At 40.4% G+C, this 16171-nt stretch overlaps 1 protein-coding gene across 2 annotated transcripts in view; it reads left to right on the forward strand.

Moving 5' to 3' along the window:
- The window catches only part of LOC111154393 (discs large MAGUK scaffold protein 2), a 1367735-nt gene that overhangs the window by 355793 nt on the left and 995771 nt on the right, over positions 1 to 16171 (forward strand). The window contains exon 2 of one of the 2 annotated variants that reach the window (XM_022513932.1): positions 15678 to 15839. In XM_022513932.1, coding sequence (XP_022369640.1) covers positions 15678 to 15839 — 162 coding nt within the window. The remainder of the gene's footprint in view (positions 1 to 15677; positions 15840 to 16171) is intronic. The other variant, XM_022513933.1, reaches the window with a different exon arrangement.

Genomic DNA, 16171 nt, shown 5'->3' on the forward strand with positions numbered 1-16171 from the left:
TTTTTGTCTGGAGTGTAGCCCACCTGACTCATCATGGGAATTCTCTCATTCTGCAGGATTCAGCTCGTACATCATCATTTTAGAAAGTGTCCCCTGACCTCCTCTACTGAATAAGGTTTCTCCTTTGTGCTCTTAGAGTACCTTCTCATTTCCTTGACAGTCTGGAATTATTTTGTTTACTTGTCAGTTGTGTTTTGCCAGTCACCTCTACTGGAAGGGGAACTCCATAAGAGAAGGAATATTGTCTGTCTTGTTTATGGTTGAATCCTAGCAGTTAGTGCCTTCATAAACCTACAGATTATTCTGTATTCAAGATCGAACAAGCCTTATCCGAATTAAGGAGGGGGTAACTATTTTTAGGTGAAAGAATGGCATGATTGAGAAGCTTCCCTGGATTGTTAATTTTTCATATCTCAGTAAAACCTTTACAAGAAAGAAGAAAATAAAATATACAAAACTGAAAAGGTAGCCATGAGCTGAATGGACCGACACAGGTTCCCAGATAGAGGCCAGAAGTTTCTCATAGGTTTAAGAACTAAGTTTTTTTATGATGAAGAGGAAACGTACACCAACTGACTGCTGTTAGTCTAAGTCTACTAGCTTATGCAAGTCCCAATGATACCAGAGACTGTTCTCATGGATGATAAATTTATCAGATATGTTTCAGATTTTCAATTGACTATTTCAAGCAATTTATTCTTCAAAATTCTCATCAATGTTAGTTCCATGCTGAAAAAACCTTTTCAAGATTTATTTATTCATTTTGCGAGGAGGAGGAGGGCAGAGGGAATCTTTCAAGCAGACTCCCCGCGGAGCGAGGAGCCAGACTCAGGGCTCGATCCCACAAGCCATGAGATTGTGACCTCAGCCAAAACCAAGAGTTGGATGGTCAACCAACTGAGCAACCCAGGTGACCCACAAAATTTTTTTAAAGCTTTTATTTATTTATTTGAGAGACAAAGAAAGCATGAGTGAGCGGGGGGGTGGACAGAGGGAGGGGGCCACAGAGAGGGAGAGGGAGAAGCAGACTCCCTGCTGAGCAAGGAGCCCTCCAAGCTGCTTGATGAAGGACTCAATGCAGGACTTGACCTGGGGCTCAATCCCAGGATCCTGAGATCAAGACTAGAGCCAGAGTCAGATGCTTAACTAACTGAGCCACCCAGACTCCCCTCCTTATTGCAAATTTTAAGGGGAAGTTGACAAGCTTACTTATACAGTAGCACATAAACAGTGATCTCCTTTTGGTAATATTCCTATGGCTTAAAATAAATTTAATTTCTATCTAACACAACTATTTGAGTCACTGTATGAAGCTCCCTAGAGGAAACAGTGTAAGAACCTTCCTTCAAGCATTTTAATACCTTAAGATATTATGCTCTATTATCACTCCTCCCTGACTTTGAATTTGCTCTTCCTTTGCCAGCAAGCTTGCTGCCTCTTTGCCTAATGCCTTTTCATTTCATAAGATAAATTGGAGGTGTGTTATTCTTCAGAAAGGGCTTTTTCATTTCATAAGATAAATTAGAGGTGTGTTATTCTTCAGAACTGTCCCCTCATGCCCCCGAAGCTAGTTTAAGTGTGCTTCAATGGGAACCTGTGTATACTATATTGTAATGTGGCATTTCACCAATTCTAAGATGCACTTTTAAAATATTTAGCATCCCCGAAATCAGAACATGTCTCATCAATGACATCCTAGATTGATTAAATTTGTCAATCTCAGCTGCTGAAAAGGGAGTTTATGGGGGCTGGGACTGTGTTTCTTCTCTCTAAATATTTTCAGTGTCTATTACAGTGACTCACTAACTCACTGTAAGTGCTTACTGAAAGGATAGATGGATAGAAAAACTACGAACTCCATGATGGACTGTTTCATTATGAGAGCAGTATAAAATGAAGATAAAGAGAGGTTATATCTGCTTGGGAAAGATCAGGGGAGATCAGAAAAGATGGCATTTGAACAGAACCTCAAATAAAGAGAAAGATATTTCCCACCCGTGATTCAAGGATCATCATTTACGGCAGAAGAAAGAGCAGAAGAGGGGAAAGTAGGAAAGATGAGTGAGACTTCAGAAAAGAAGTTGTTTGACTAGTTTGAGTGGAATGCAAATGCATAAAGAAGCCCAGTAAGGGAAGTTTAGAGAGATTTTAAGAGTGGTATTAATACTATGCCAAAGTGTTCTGTTCCTGAGCAGTCGTGAACTAGTAGAGGGCTTTAAAGGTTGAGTGATATGGTGAGGTCGTGCTTAAAGATGTATCTGGGGTTGATTAGTTGAATGGCTTGGCTGGTAGAGAGAATGCAGATAAGAAAACTAGTTACTAGGCAGTGATTTTTTTATTTAACAAAAAATTCTTCAGCATCTGCTGAATGCCTGACACAGGTGTTATGACAGCAAATAAGATTCAGTCTTTGTACGGAAAGATCTTAGAGTCTATAAAGGTAAACAGTCAAACAAACAGGCAAAAATTAGAAAATAAAAAATACTCTGTGTGTGCACAGGTTGTTATGAGTGGGTCCTGACCCTACTCCAGGGTTGGGTTCAGATGCCAGGGGAAGTAGATCCATCAAGGAGGCCTTCGGGAGGAGGTGTTATCTTAGCTGAAGCCTGAAGGTGAAGAGATGGCCAAGCTCTCTGGGAAGTAGCAAGCGCAAAGTCCCAGTGATGATGTATTTCTCTTACTCTGGATTACAGATCATTCAGAATGGAATGATAAGTTGGCAGAGTGGGGGATAGATGGAGAAGGAAAGGAAAGGAAGGGAAAGGAAAGGAAAGGAATGTAGGTGTGTTGGGTGGGGAGAGGCAAGAATGTGGTTGGAAAGGGACATAAGAGGAAAGTGCAATAGTCTTGAGACAGGAAACAAGGGCCCACTGGGCTATGGGCAATAGAGATTAAAAGAACAAGAGTCCTTGCTGAAGTAGAATCCATTTAGCTTACATTAGACTCCTTCACTTGGCAAAATATACTAACCCCTCATACTTGCCAAAGGGGTACTGAGATGGCTACAATTAGTGCATCACTGCATTCATCAAAGAACTTTCAGTCTGGTGTGAAATATTTTGGCCTTGACTCTGATATTAGGTGTCATGTTCTGCCAAGTGGGTCAAGTTGATCTTACTCTGGAAGTCATGGGAAGAGAAAGATGCTAGAGGATCATCTGCATCCGTGTGATTTTGTATTTGGGTGATCAGGGAAATGGCAGTATCCTTATGTAGGTTATTTCCATTTATATTTCCAATTGTATCTGTGGCCCAACAAGCATAAAGGGAAGCTTAAGGACCTGGAGTTTTAAACCAAAGAGCCAAAGTATCTACCATACTCGGAATAAACACCTGATTCAGAGACTAAGAATGCATAATATTTGAAAGACAGCCTAGTACAGGCTTAAAGGTAGGGATTACAAGGATAGGGAGGTATGAATTTCAGCCTGTCCACTAGTTGTATGAACAGGTTACTTAGTTTTTCTCTGTCTCTGACTTCTCATCTATAAGATGAGGGAAAAAATAGTAGCTCATTCGTAAGTTTGTTGTGAGGATTAAATAAATTAATATTTATGAAGCATTGATACATATGTATGGCACATCACAGGCACTCATCTGAGAGATGACTGTCAGTTCCCAGCAAGGAACTGTACTAGGGCAAGAAAATGAGAAAACTTCCTAGGTTTTCTTGATTTGGGACTTATATCTTAAGGTTGTACTATGTGCACAATAGCATTCTTTAATTGTACATATTTAATTGCATATTCAGGTGCCTAGATTAAGTATGAAAATGTCTTCCCAAGAGAAAATTATCTCATTTGGAGGTTAAACCAACATAACCAGTCATGGATTATGAAGTGAACTTATTTGAGGAAATATTAACATCTTTATGACAGTATCAGGTTTCCAAATAATCCTTTGATTGGAACTCACTGCAGATGAGATCAGAGTCAAGGCCGTACCGTCTGTCTCAATCCTTTACCTGTTCCATGTTCCAGAGTCACTGAGGCTGGCTCATCATGAGGGCTTATGGGACAAAGGCAGCTGGGATAAGAACAGTTAGATGGATCCAAGCCCATTTGTACCACCCCCAGTGATAATTCAGAGTGGTTTCCCACTTGGGCCACCTGACATCTTCCCATGGAGATATCAGCTCTTCATGCTTGCAGTTGCAGTTGGGTGAAGGAAGCACATTAAAGAGGGAAAAAAAGAGAATTCAGACAAAGAGCTGTATTACCTAATGCATCTAGAATTTAATCTCTAAGGGGTCATATGTTTTTACCTTTTTTTTTTTACTACTGTATTCTTAGCACTTACGATTTAGTGATTAGTACATTATGTGCTCAATAAATATTTTGTTGAATCAAAAATGATGATACTTGCTGTTAGGAAGAGATTTTACTCTTTTCAATATCACAGAGGAAGTGCATGCCAACAGGCTGATGAGGAAATCTCTGGAATAGCCAGTCAGAGAGAATCTGGGAGATGTTCTAGGGTCAAGTGTTCAAGTGGTCTAATCTTAGGAAGTCAGTTATGGATGGAAGGCTGGAGCAGGTGCAAATTCCACAGCAGTTTCTGAGGTCCAGAAGCTCAAAGGGGTTAAAAGAGTAGCTTGAGTCATCAGCCAGTGGTGGCAATTTCTGCACTGTAGGCTCCCTCCCTACTGGACAAAAATGGTAATTGTGGGCACATAGCCAGGAACCTTGGCTCAGGAGGAAGCATGGATAAAGAGGGTAAGGTGGCCTCACAGACAGAAAAGAAACTGAAACTTAGAGTAACAGAGGCAAGGCCTTCGCAACTCAGCGTGCATCCTTCAGAGAGTTTGCACTCATCTATAGCGATGCTACAATGCTTGTAGTAGCGTGCAGGAAGCCGGCTCCCTGTAACAGGGGGAAGGCTGAGCTGAGTCTGTGCATGCATGCGTGTGTGTGTGCGTGCGTGTGTGTCTGTGTGTGTGTGTGTGTGTGTGTGTGTGGTGACCCAACACTTCGATATGATACTGACACAGAAATAAGAAGAGGCTTCGATTTCGTAAGCATCCATCAGGAGTCAGGCCCTCTGCCAAGGCATTTATGCATATCATCTCATCAATTTCCCATAGCAACACTGTTATGAGTATTATTAGCCCAATTTCACAAATGAGGAATCTGAGTTTCAGAGAGCTTTGCACTTGTGTGAGGTTGCATTGCTGATGAGTGGCAGGAGCAGAATTTAAACTCAGGACACTAAGGTGCAGGGAATTTGCATCACCTGATGAGGAATCCCGATGAAATCATCATTTCATCTTTTCCTGGCACCGGGAGCACTGAGAACACACTTCTGGCCTTGAGCAGCAAATGACTCTCATGGAAGCCGCAGCAGCTGTCCAGCTGGTAGATGGAATCAGACAGTGACTGCCCACGAGTTCTTACTGTCCTCTCTTGCATCCAGTGGCAGTTATCCTGGAAGAATTACTCAGACTGTATTTGAATTTGTGCTTCAAATGGACAAACTGATTGTCGAGATTGCTCATAAATCATTGCTTTGATTTCTTGGTAACAAAACGATTTGACTTCCAACTCTCTTCCTCCCAAGTAAATTCCTTCCTAGCTCTCCCTCCTTTATTTACTGTTGGCAATCACCCTGTGTCCTTCAGCCAGCTCTCAAAGTTGAGTAATCCTGGAGAAACTTTTTCCAAGGCAGGAGAATCTTCCCTCACCACGAACCTTCTCCATTACAACAAAGTAAATACTTGATTGTGTCCTACATGTTCTCTTTTGTTAATTGTTTTTATTCTCCAAGTAGTACGTGTGGCTCAAAACACGAAATTAATAATCACCCAGAGACACCACCATCCATACAGTGTATATTCTTCTAGACCTCTTCCCTGTTTTGCATACACTTTATTTTACTGTGCTTCTCAAGGTTGGTACACTTGTCTGCTACCTGGGAAATTAGAGAGCCTTGGGCAAGATTACTTGGGATGGCCTTATTTATGTTTTGCTCTCACTCAGTATTGGAAGGGTCAGAGCAAGGATCGGGAACTCACTCAGTTCCCTTCTTGCACGTCACAATTTGTCTTCCTCTCAACTCCTGGATCTAGAAAGCCACCAGTCAACATTCCTTCCCAGGTGACTCACACTGAAAACTTGAATGATTCTCCCCAAAATAATGTCACTTTATTATGACTACATGTGAAACAATTTTTTTACTTCATTATTGAAAATCTTATGTGGGACTGTTCAATAACCAGATCTCCTATAGAATCCAGACAGGCTTCTTGAGCACACACTATCTCTAGGATGTGCTAGGTGTGGTGGGGTACATAAGAGCCTGAGGAATTTACATTTCCACCAGCTGCAGTTCAGTTTGGAAACATTCATTGGTGGAATGTTTGCTGCTGGAGGTACAATAATGAATCAAACCATTTTTATGTTCCTTTGAGAAAAGCAGATACCTACATGTTTAAAAACAAACAAAAATAACCATAAGAAAAAAGAGAGCTTCTCAGTGTGTCAGTCATGACAGCATGGATAAAAGACAATTTGCCAAACCTGGGTATCCAGGGAAAGCATCTGGGAAGAAACCATATGTGAGTTAAGTTTGAAGGTTGAGCAATAGCCAGTTGAAAGACAATTGGGGAGGTTATCAAGGTAGGGAAGACATCAAGAACAAAGGGGGAAGGATGTGTCTTTCTTGTTCAGTGTTGTATCTCTAGCACTCACAATGTCTGGCACATAATAGGTGCTCAATACATTCTTTTTTTTTTTAACAGTACAGTTGGCCTTTTAACAACATGCATTTGAATGGCATGGGTCCACTTACACACAGATTTTTTTTTCAATAAATACAGTACTATAAATGCATTTTTCTCCTCCTTATGGTTTTCTTAACATTTTTCTCTATCTTTATTAGAAGAATACGGTATATTATACATATAACATATAAAATATGTGTTAATGGATGGTTTATGATATCTCTAAGGCTTCTGGTTCACAGTAGGCTATTAGTAGTTAAGTTTTGGGAGAGTCAAAAGTTAAATACAGATTTTTGACTGTGTGTGGGGGTTGGTGCCCCTAACTCCCATGTTGTTCAAGGACCAACTGTATTATTTCCTCTAATCGCCATGGTATTCATTATATCCCCATGGTTTACTTATTTTGTAACTTGAAATAAATTCTTGTTGAATGAAAAAATTGGGAGGAAAGAGGAGTAACAGGAGCTAGAATAGCCAGAGCAAGTCAAGTTAAGTGGAGATGGTTTGGAAGAGCCTGGAAGATTTTCAGGCATTGAAGATGGCATAGAGGAAGGCTGGAGAGTGTTTTGTGGGGTCATGGGAGCTATGAGGTTGAAGCACAGACTCTGTGTGTTATATAGCAGTGGGAGAGTTGTTTAAAGAAATTGAAAGCAATAAAGAAAGGCTCCATTTTTTACTGTTAGTTTTTAGATCTTTATAATACTTGATAAGTAAGTACAAAAAATTTAATGTTACAATAAAATAATCATAGGTGATACTACTTGACCACTTACCAGCTCACAGTCTACTAAATTCATTGCACATATTGGCTCACTTGGCCTTCTCAAAAATTCTGTGAGGTAACCACTAGTCTTATTTTACAGATGTGGAATATCCAGTCTGGATAGTTTTGAGTTTGAGGAGTTTGATGAGTTGCCCAAGGTCATATAGTACATGACAGACCAGGGAAGTGGTCCAGGCAGTTTCTCCAGAACCAGCATTCCTAGAGATGATTCTACCATTGAGGTTTTAGAAAGTTATTCTACTGTGAAGGCCTAAGGAAGGGGAAGATGATAGATGTATTTGTCTATAAATGATTATTCATATTTGTTTCCATTTTGCTAATAGCATTGACAATCCAAAGAGTTCTCTTTTAGGGACTACTTGCTCCTGTTCTTTCATTTGGAAAAATCAGAGTGGTAATACCCTCTTTTTCCAGTTCTTGAGAATTTCTTGAAACAATGTTTCTGAATGTGCTTTTGTAAATGACAAATAGCAACCTGAGTGTGTGACATCTTATACGTATTCACTTTACAATTCCACACCAGTTATTTTCCCAGATCCTAAGTCTGTAGTCCCATTCTGACTTGCTCCGAGAAGTGCTATGTAAGCATACAATTACCTCTCCTGAGAAGTTTAGGAAAGGTAGCTTGTGTTTCTTGTCAAGCAACATCTCCAACATCTTCAGTTAACACATGGAGGGCAGCACTGAGCTAGAATAAGTTCCCTCATGATTATTTAAACTGTCCGTTATTTTAAAAGGATCTTAAGATCCATTAAATATTCATGAAGGAACTTCTTGGCAGTTCCTCCATTGTAGGTAATTACAGAGGGTTTAAAATATCTGACGTTGCTTGGAAGCACACGAAGCTCTGTCAGCTGCAAGCAGACAGCTGATTTGTAATTTAATTAACCTCCTGGCTTGTCCTGTTCTTTGTGGCAAAAAGCGGGAATGTATTTCCTTTCATTTCTGAGTTTTGTTTGAAAAAAATTCAAATGGCGCACCTGGGAGAGCTTTTCATCCCTCCGATTCGTCATGTTCCTTACATCCTCCTCCAATCCCCAAAACATTCCTCTTTCAAGTGTCCTTCGGGCCAGCTGTATTGCTGATTGTGGGTCATTGGGTGTTGTTTTCCATTTTGTTTTGTTTTGAAAGAGTAACTTCACTTGAGGAAGATCTGGGTGCGATCAGCAATCACTGAGCTTCAACCCACCCTTATTAGCTCTTTGAATAATGGATTTGAAAAGAGATTTATTTGGCCAGAGATGATTTATTCAATGAACATTGATTGAGATCTCCTATGTAGCTGGTACTGAAGGTCAGCAGTAACCAGACTCCATGGAGGTTTCAGTCCAACAGAGGAGGCAAACATTAAGCAAATGATAATGGAAATTAAATGTAAAATAAAAATGTGATGAGTTTTCTGAAAAGCAAGTATGGGGTACCCTGAAATCCTGCCAGGCAGGGAGTGGAGTGGTACAGGAAGATAAGGGAAGCCAGGAGGCCTCCTTGAGGAAGTAGAGGTGAAAATCATTCCTGGTCCATCTTGTGCTTCTTTCTCCCATTGTCCTCCTATCTAATGACCCCCGAACCCCAACCCCAGATGCATAACATATGGATGACTGTTCCTGAAGGAGGGACTGGGATAGTGGCCAGAAAGGATGGAAGGGGGAAAAGAAACCTGCTCTTGCCAAAATAGCATTCAGAGAATTTTTTTTTTTTCAAATTAAAGAAACGAGTGTATTACATCTGATTGTTGCCTTAATCATTCTTCTATCCTCTATCTTTTTCTTCTTTTTCTTTCTTTCATCCATGTTTTCCCTCCAGAAAGGGAGACAGGGAATTGGAGAGGATCATGCTAATGGAGATGGGTCACAGGTAACAGATAAGCTAAGCTATCATGGGTAAAGGAAGGAGCTGGAAAAGAGAGATGGCTGGCTACATACTGTACAAGTCTCTAAGTAAATGAAATTCCTAAAAAGAAATACTGAAGTATTTAAATGAAATATGTTCCTCAAAATAAGACAGTAACTATTCGGGCCCAGATAAACATGTACTGTTTTGGGAGTTAAACTTTGTTTTGAGAGGAAATGAAGACCCTTTATTTCCATGGAGTACATTTGTCAAGACCACATTCTTCGCTCTTGATTTTCTTTATTTTCTGATCTTCATTTACTTCTTTCTTAGGAATCATTGCTCTTTGCAAGTTCATTATTTACCTAATTTTCTTACTGACTTCATGCTTCTTCTAAAATATGTTGTGTTTTTTTTTTTCCCCTGCCAGAGCACATTAATAAAACTAAGAGTCTTCCTTCCAGTGGTGGTCTAGCAGCCACAGCTGTGTGGCTGATGCTCTGGCCTGACCGTTCTGCAGGACATGGACAGTTGTCAGGGTTCCCTGCCCTCTAAGAACTGAGATCATGCAGAGGGAGCTAACACAGAAAATGCTATTTGTCGCTATCGTTAACAGAGGTGGTAGAACTAACAGATGGGGGGCATTTCCTAAATGTCAGGCTTTGTGTAAGAAACTGTAAATCATTCCTTAATTTTATACTTGCATCATAATGTTGCTTTGAGTTTTCAGTGGGATACTCTTTCAAACACTCCTAGCAACGGGCTCATATGGGTCGGGTTCACTTGCTGTTCCAGAGCGCACAAACCTGGTCTAGCTCTCAGAGTTTGATCTGAGTCTCTCATCAGAACAGTGCCGACTCCTGCTGCAAGGGGGAAGCAGAGCACTTCTTATGCAGAGACAGAGACAGACCCAGATTTTATTTATGGGCCTTGAAAGATTTGTGACTTCTCCCTCAGCTCTCACGCACTTCGCCAGTGCAGTATCACCTTCTAGCCTGTGCAGGAGGCCTTCAGGTGATGGCTCAGATGCATGGAGGCTCCTGCCTTTGAAGTCTGGATAACTCAGGGTAGTTGGACTCACGTGGGCATCAGCAAAAAGTAGTGAGTCGAATCTGGTCAGACTTCCCGTCCTTTGTCCATCTACATGGGAGGCTCTGTGGTTAAAAAGGAATGTGAGTATGATTCCATTCAGGTTCAGGTAGGAGAGCTTTTTGATCAGGTATATCACAGTGTTGCTCAGATTATTTAAGTTTAGTTCAGTTAAAGTCACATTTACTGGTCCTTTAGTAAGTGTCATCATCAGTGGAGCACTGGAGATTCAGGGATGGTTATGGCTACATCAGTGCTCAAGAGCCACTCAGGGGCTAGTAGGAATGATAGGCGCACGGGCAGGTCTTTGCAGTATAAAGCTGTTATCTGATGACAGAAATCTGTGCTGAACCCAATGGGAGCAGATCCTTTCAACCTTTGCAATCAGAGAATCCTTCCAAGAGGAGATACATCCAGTCTGAGCATCAAGGACCTGAAAAGCTTACCTGATGAAGGAGTCCATGAGTCAGGGATTAAGCTTCAGAAGGGGGGGGGATAAACTTCAGAAGAGGATAGGATTCCAGAAGTCAGGGACAAAATGAGCTAAGACCCGGGTGGGGGCAGGGGGGGAATGAAGAGCATGTCTTCCCTGTCTTGAGCTCTTCTTCTGCCTCACTCTCCTTAAAGCTGAGAGAGAAAATATAATCTGATTTCAAAATTGCTTCTGCTCCAGAGTCCCCTCTAATGGACCAAGCAGAAGACAGGAAAAGGAAAACACAGATTTCAAAACAGAGGCCTTCCTTAAATGGCTCTCCTTTTACAGGCAATACAGAAACCCTCAAAGATGCCCAGAATGGTGTCAGTAGTTAATAGACAAGCCCTGGCATGAAAAATAACTCAGAATTGCCCAGAATGTTAGGACTGATTCTGAAATCAGGATGTGACCTTTTTGGAGTTGTTTAATCTCCCTTATTAGATGACTCTTGAAGATTTCCTAAGTATTATATTTCCTGAAGATAAAGCGGGTCTCCTAAGATCTTTGAGGAACTTTAGAAGAAGATTCAGGTATTCTAGCTCCAGAGTCAGAGTGAGCTGTGTTCGAATCCTAGCTTGCTACTCATCAGGTATGTAATCTTAGAAAAAAAATACCTAACCATGCAAGCCTCAGATGAGGAGAATAAGAACACCTATCTCTCAGGTGTGAAGATGCATATAAAGAATTTAGCATAGGGGCACCTGGGTGGCTCGGTTGAGTGGCTGACTTTTGCTTTTGGCTCAGGTTATGATCTTGCAGTTGTGGGATCAGACCCCTTGTTGGGCTCTATACTCAATGCAGAGTCTACTTCGGATTTCTCTCCCTCTCCCTCCAGCTCACACACTCTCTCTCTCTCACTCTCTCTCATGTGCATACAAAAATAAATTAAATGTACCAATTAAAAAAAATAATAATTTAGTATAGCTACTGACATTATTATTGACTTTAATATTGGCATTAGTGTTAGGATTAGTATTTCTCTTAATAATAACATTTGTTTTAATATTGATTTTAGTCTATCTAGTACAAACCAAAAATATGATTTATGGTCCAGCCAAAGTTGAATCCAAGCAGATTCTATGCCCTATTAGGGTGATTCCTTTTGAGGCTTGCTTTTGAGTTAAATATGGCACTTGTCAGCAGATACTGTAACCCTTTGCTTCATCATCTCTTGCAGGACACTGGAAGAAAATCAATTTTAAAAAGAGGGGGACTATGTGGCTGGCACTAGAAAGGGCATCAGTTAGCTCCCTTGGGTGTTCCCTCTTGTCTACAGTAAATAGCAGTCTGCCTTTCAGCCTTGTGTCTTGCCACACTGTACCTCACATCCCAGTTTCCACCCAAATTTTACATCAGGCTCACCAGATGTAAAATGGGGATTGGTGTGTGCATGACTTGTGGGAGGCGGTTCCAGAAGGAAACCGTGAAAGATGTGAGGAAGCACCAAGAAGTTCTGCAAGAATGTAGGTCCAGGTGCAGACAAGCTTCAACCCCAATCCCATCAGATGCTTTGGAGTGTATTTGGCCCCACAGGATTTGTTTCACTTGAGGTATAGAAGTTGGGGATTCCACTATAATTCCCAGGCCCATCTACGTGAGGACGCTTCAGTCACCCAAGTGTGATCATTCTGAGAAGTATGCAGATGTGGGCTTTGAATGTAGAGAAGGGATTTCCATGAATTTGGGGGAATGGGTGCAGTAGAATCTACTACGATCCATTTCAGGATTTCACTGTTCCCCCAAAACATCATCCTCTCTTATCACTTATGTCCTTTATACATGTTAGTGCCTTTGCTTAGAATATCTCTTCCTCCTTTCTGTTATCATTCTAGATCCTATTGCCAACTGGGAAGGCTTAGATGGAGTTAGGGATGACCTATTTCTGTTCCCACAGAACTCAGTTTATACTTGTCGTTAGGACTGTGTATTGTGGCTTAGCCACACATGTTGGGACTCATTTAATAATTCATGGCTTTCTCAAGGTCGAAAACTGTTTCTTATTCAATTTATATTCTTAGAAAATCTTACTGAAAGAAATTATAAGGCAGAGAGATAGAGAATACTTAAGAATACGATGTCCTCTAAGATTGTGTCAAGCAAGTGATGCAGTTGCCTTTTTTTACTTAAACCTGATTTCAAAACATTTTGCAATGAAGGAGCTTGCATCCTGCAGCCAAAATAACTTTGTAGCTTAAGCAAATGATCCCCATTTCATCCATTTGTTTGTCCTATAACTTTATTCAACAAATACGTACTAAGTATATGTGCCAGACACTTGCCTAAGGACTGGAGATAAGAGGATAAACAAGACTCAACTGTCCAGTACTCGCAGAATCTTATAGTCAGTGTGAACAACGCACACACACACACACACACACACAAGTACACAGGCACATAACATGATAAAAATTGCAGGGAACTATGGGAACACCCACAAAATCTCCGACTTACAGTTCACAAAATGGTCCCAGAAAAGATAAAGGCCAAGTTGAAGCCTAAAGGATCAATGAATGTTAAAATGAACAGTTTGTAACTAATCAAATATTAATTGAGCATAAAGATTGGTTTTATAGCCTAATTTAAGGCCCTATCAGTCTTAAAAATGTGTCTTACATTTATGCAAATAATTTAAAATAAGTTACTTGTGACACCACATAAGGTCAACTGAGTTTATTATTTGTGTCTTGATAGTTATTTGTCCAAATAGTTCAGTAAAATGTGTATTTTAATGGATGGAATCTTTCTCTAAGCCAGCTAAATCTCACTAGAAGAATCCTGGAGGAGCCACATAATCCTTTTAACTTTGCAAGATTTTGCTTTTGGCATTCTTGGATCTTTATCAGAACAAAAGCATTTCCTAACTGTTATAAGTAACATGATCATGGTTTTACACATGTGAAATATTAAAATGCTTAATAAATTCCTCAAAAAAACCCCAAAATGTAATAACCACATAATCCAGCAATTCTAATTCTGGGTATTTATGTCAAAGAATTGAAAGCAGGGTTTTAAAGAGACACTTGTATGCCTCTGTTCAGAACAGCATTATTCATGATAGCCAAGAGGTTAGAAGAAACCAAACCACCCATCTACAGATGAATGAATGAACAAAATGTGATGTGTACATACAATGGAATATTATTCAGCCTTGAAAAAGGAAAGAAATCATGTCACATGCTATAGCATGGATGAACCTTAAGGACATGATGTGAAATAAAATAAGCCAGTAATAAAAAAATAAATACTGTATGATTCCACTGATATAAGGTATCTAAAGTAATAAAATTGATAGAAATAGAAAGTAGAATGGGTAGGGTGGTGGTTGCCAGCGGCTGGAGGATGGAAAAATTGGGCATTGCTGTTTAATGGCTATAGAGTTTCAGATTTGCAAGATGAAAAAGATCTGGAGATTGGTTACACATTAATATGAATATACTTCATATTACTTAACAGTTAAACATGATTATGATGGAAATTTTTATGTGTATTTTACCAGAATTTTTAAAAATATATATTTTTTAAAAACCTGAAAGTAATGATATGTTTATATTCATTCCACAATCCTGAGGTAGGAGTAGTGAAATAAGAGAGTTCAGAAGTAATGGGGGCTCTGCTCAGGTAGTGGTGTTGAGGGGTACCTTATAGTACAAGGAAGCTTAAGTTCTGTCCTGAGGGCGGTGGGGGCTGCTGAATGGGTTTAAAGAGAAGAACTTACCAATTTGTGATTTCAGAAGGCCGTGCAGTGCGGTGTAGAGGAAATCTCTACACTGGGAAAGAGCAATCTCAGTGGCAGTCTGTACAGCCCAGGGGTTCCCCGGACGAGAGCTGATGTGAACCTGAATTTGGGCAGTGGTGGTAATGGGGGATGAGGATGAAGTAGACTCAATAATTATTTAAGTATAAATTAGGCAGACTCAGTGAATTATTAAATTGGCAGATGGGAGAGTGAAAGATAGGATGGAGTCTGGCTGGCTCCTACTCTTCTGGCTCAGTTGGCTACATAGACGATAGTATTTATGTGGTTTGGAGGCTTACCTGGAATTCCTGAAGCGGGGCAGTTGTTCCGGCAGTTGTTCCTGCAATTGTTTGAATGCCTGGGAACTCTTTTCAGTTACTAAAATAGGCAGACCCTTGGCCTTGATTTTTGAAGTTCTTTAGAAGGAAGCTCCATCTCCGGAAATTGTGATTCTTTGTCCCAGAATCTGATTAACCCAAATCAGTACTCCTTCTCTTTGAGTATGAGAGGAACAGAAGATTGTCTTCCTTTTGAGGCCAACAAAAATAATGTGGGTGGCAGAAATTGTTCTTCATTTCCAAGGGAACTTTAGTCTTTCACAAATTCTGAAACAAAATTACATTTCCTGAATGGAAGGTATTAGAAGTCTGTTTCATTGCTCAATACATTTTTTTTTTTCCTTCTCCATTCCTGACCTAGACATTTTAGCACACGCTTAGGTACTCTGGTCATTATGAGGAAGGCTTCAGTAAATCATCTCAGTCTCATTTGTTTTCACCTTCCTGTACCTTAAAACAGAGATAGTATATTATCTGGTAAAAACAAGTCATCAACGTCGGTCAGTGCTGAGGCTTGTTCAGTGTTCAGTAACGAGGTTGCTTATGGTGACCACCAGAAGAATCTGCAGCAAAGCCTTGTATTTATTATCTGTTTGGTCAACAGTAGGTATGCACTGGGTCCTGTAAGTGAAGTTGGAATATGAAGTTCTCAACTCTACCCTTTGCAACACTAATGCTTCTGCTGTTTTTTCTTGTCTTTTCTCCTAGAAGTATCGATACCAAGATGAGGACGCTCCACACGATCATTCCTTACCTCGACTAACCCATGAAGTAAGAGGACCGGAGCTGGTGCATGTATCAGAAAAGAACCTGTCTCAAATAGAAAATGTCCATGGATACGTCTTGCAGTCTCACATCTCTCCTCTGAAGGTCAGTTCGATCGTTCTCAGAGCTGGCGGCAGTGGTTGGTCTGCAATGCTAAGGGAGATGTCTGTTGACCCGATTAAAGGAGTCTCTGTGAAAGCACTGTAGTGGCCCATGGTTGCCCAAGGGTCTTTCTGTGGTTTGGAGGCTTACCTAGAATTCCTAATGGGCAGTTGTTCTTGCAGTTGCTTGAATGTCTGGGAACTCTTTTTTAGTTGCTAAGAATGGGCTAAGGAAAGAGCAAGGGACAAAAATTGAAAGGGAAAATAAGGTAAACACATACTTAGAAAACGCAGGAGATTTTGTTCAAATGCCACCTCTCTACCCCATACCCAGTC

The sequence above is a fragment of the Enhydra lutris genome, unplaced genomic scaffold, assembly GCF_002288905.1.
Source record: "Enhydra lutris kenyoni isolate GAN:26980312 unplaced genomic scaffold, ASM228890v2 scaffoldscaffold37, whole genome shotgun sequence".
NCBI classification, from domain to species: domain Eukaryota; kingdom Metazoa; phylum Chordata; class Mammalia; order Carnivora; family Mustelidae; genus Enhydra; species Enhydra lutris.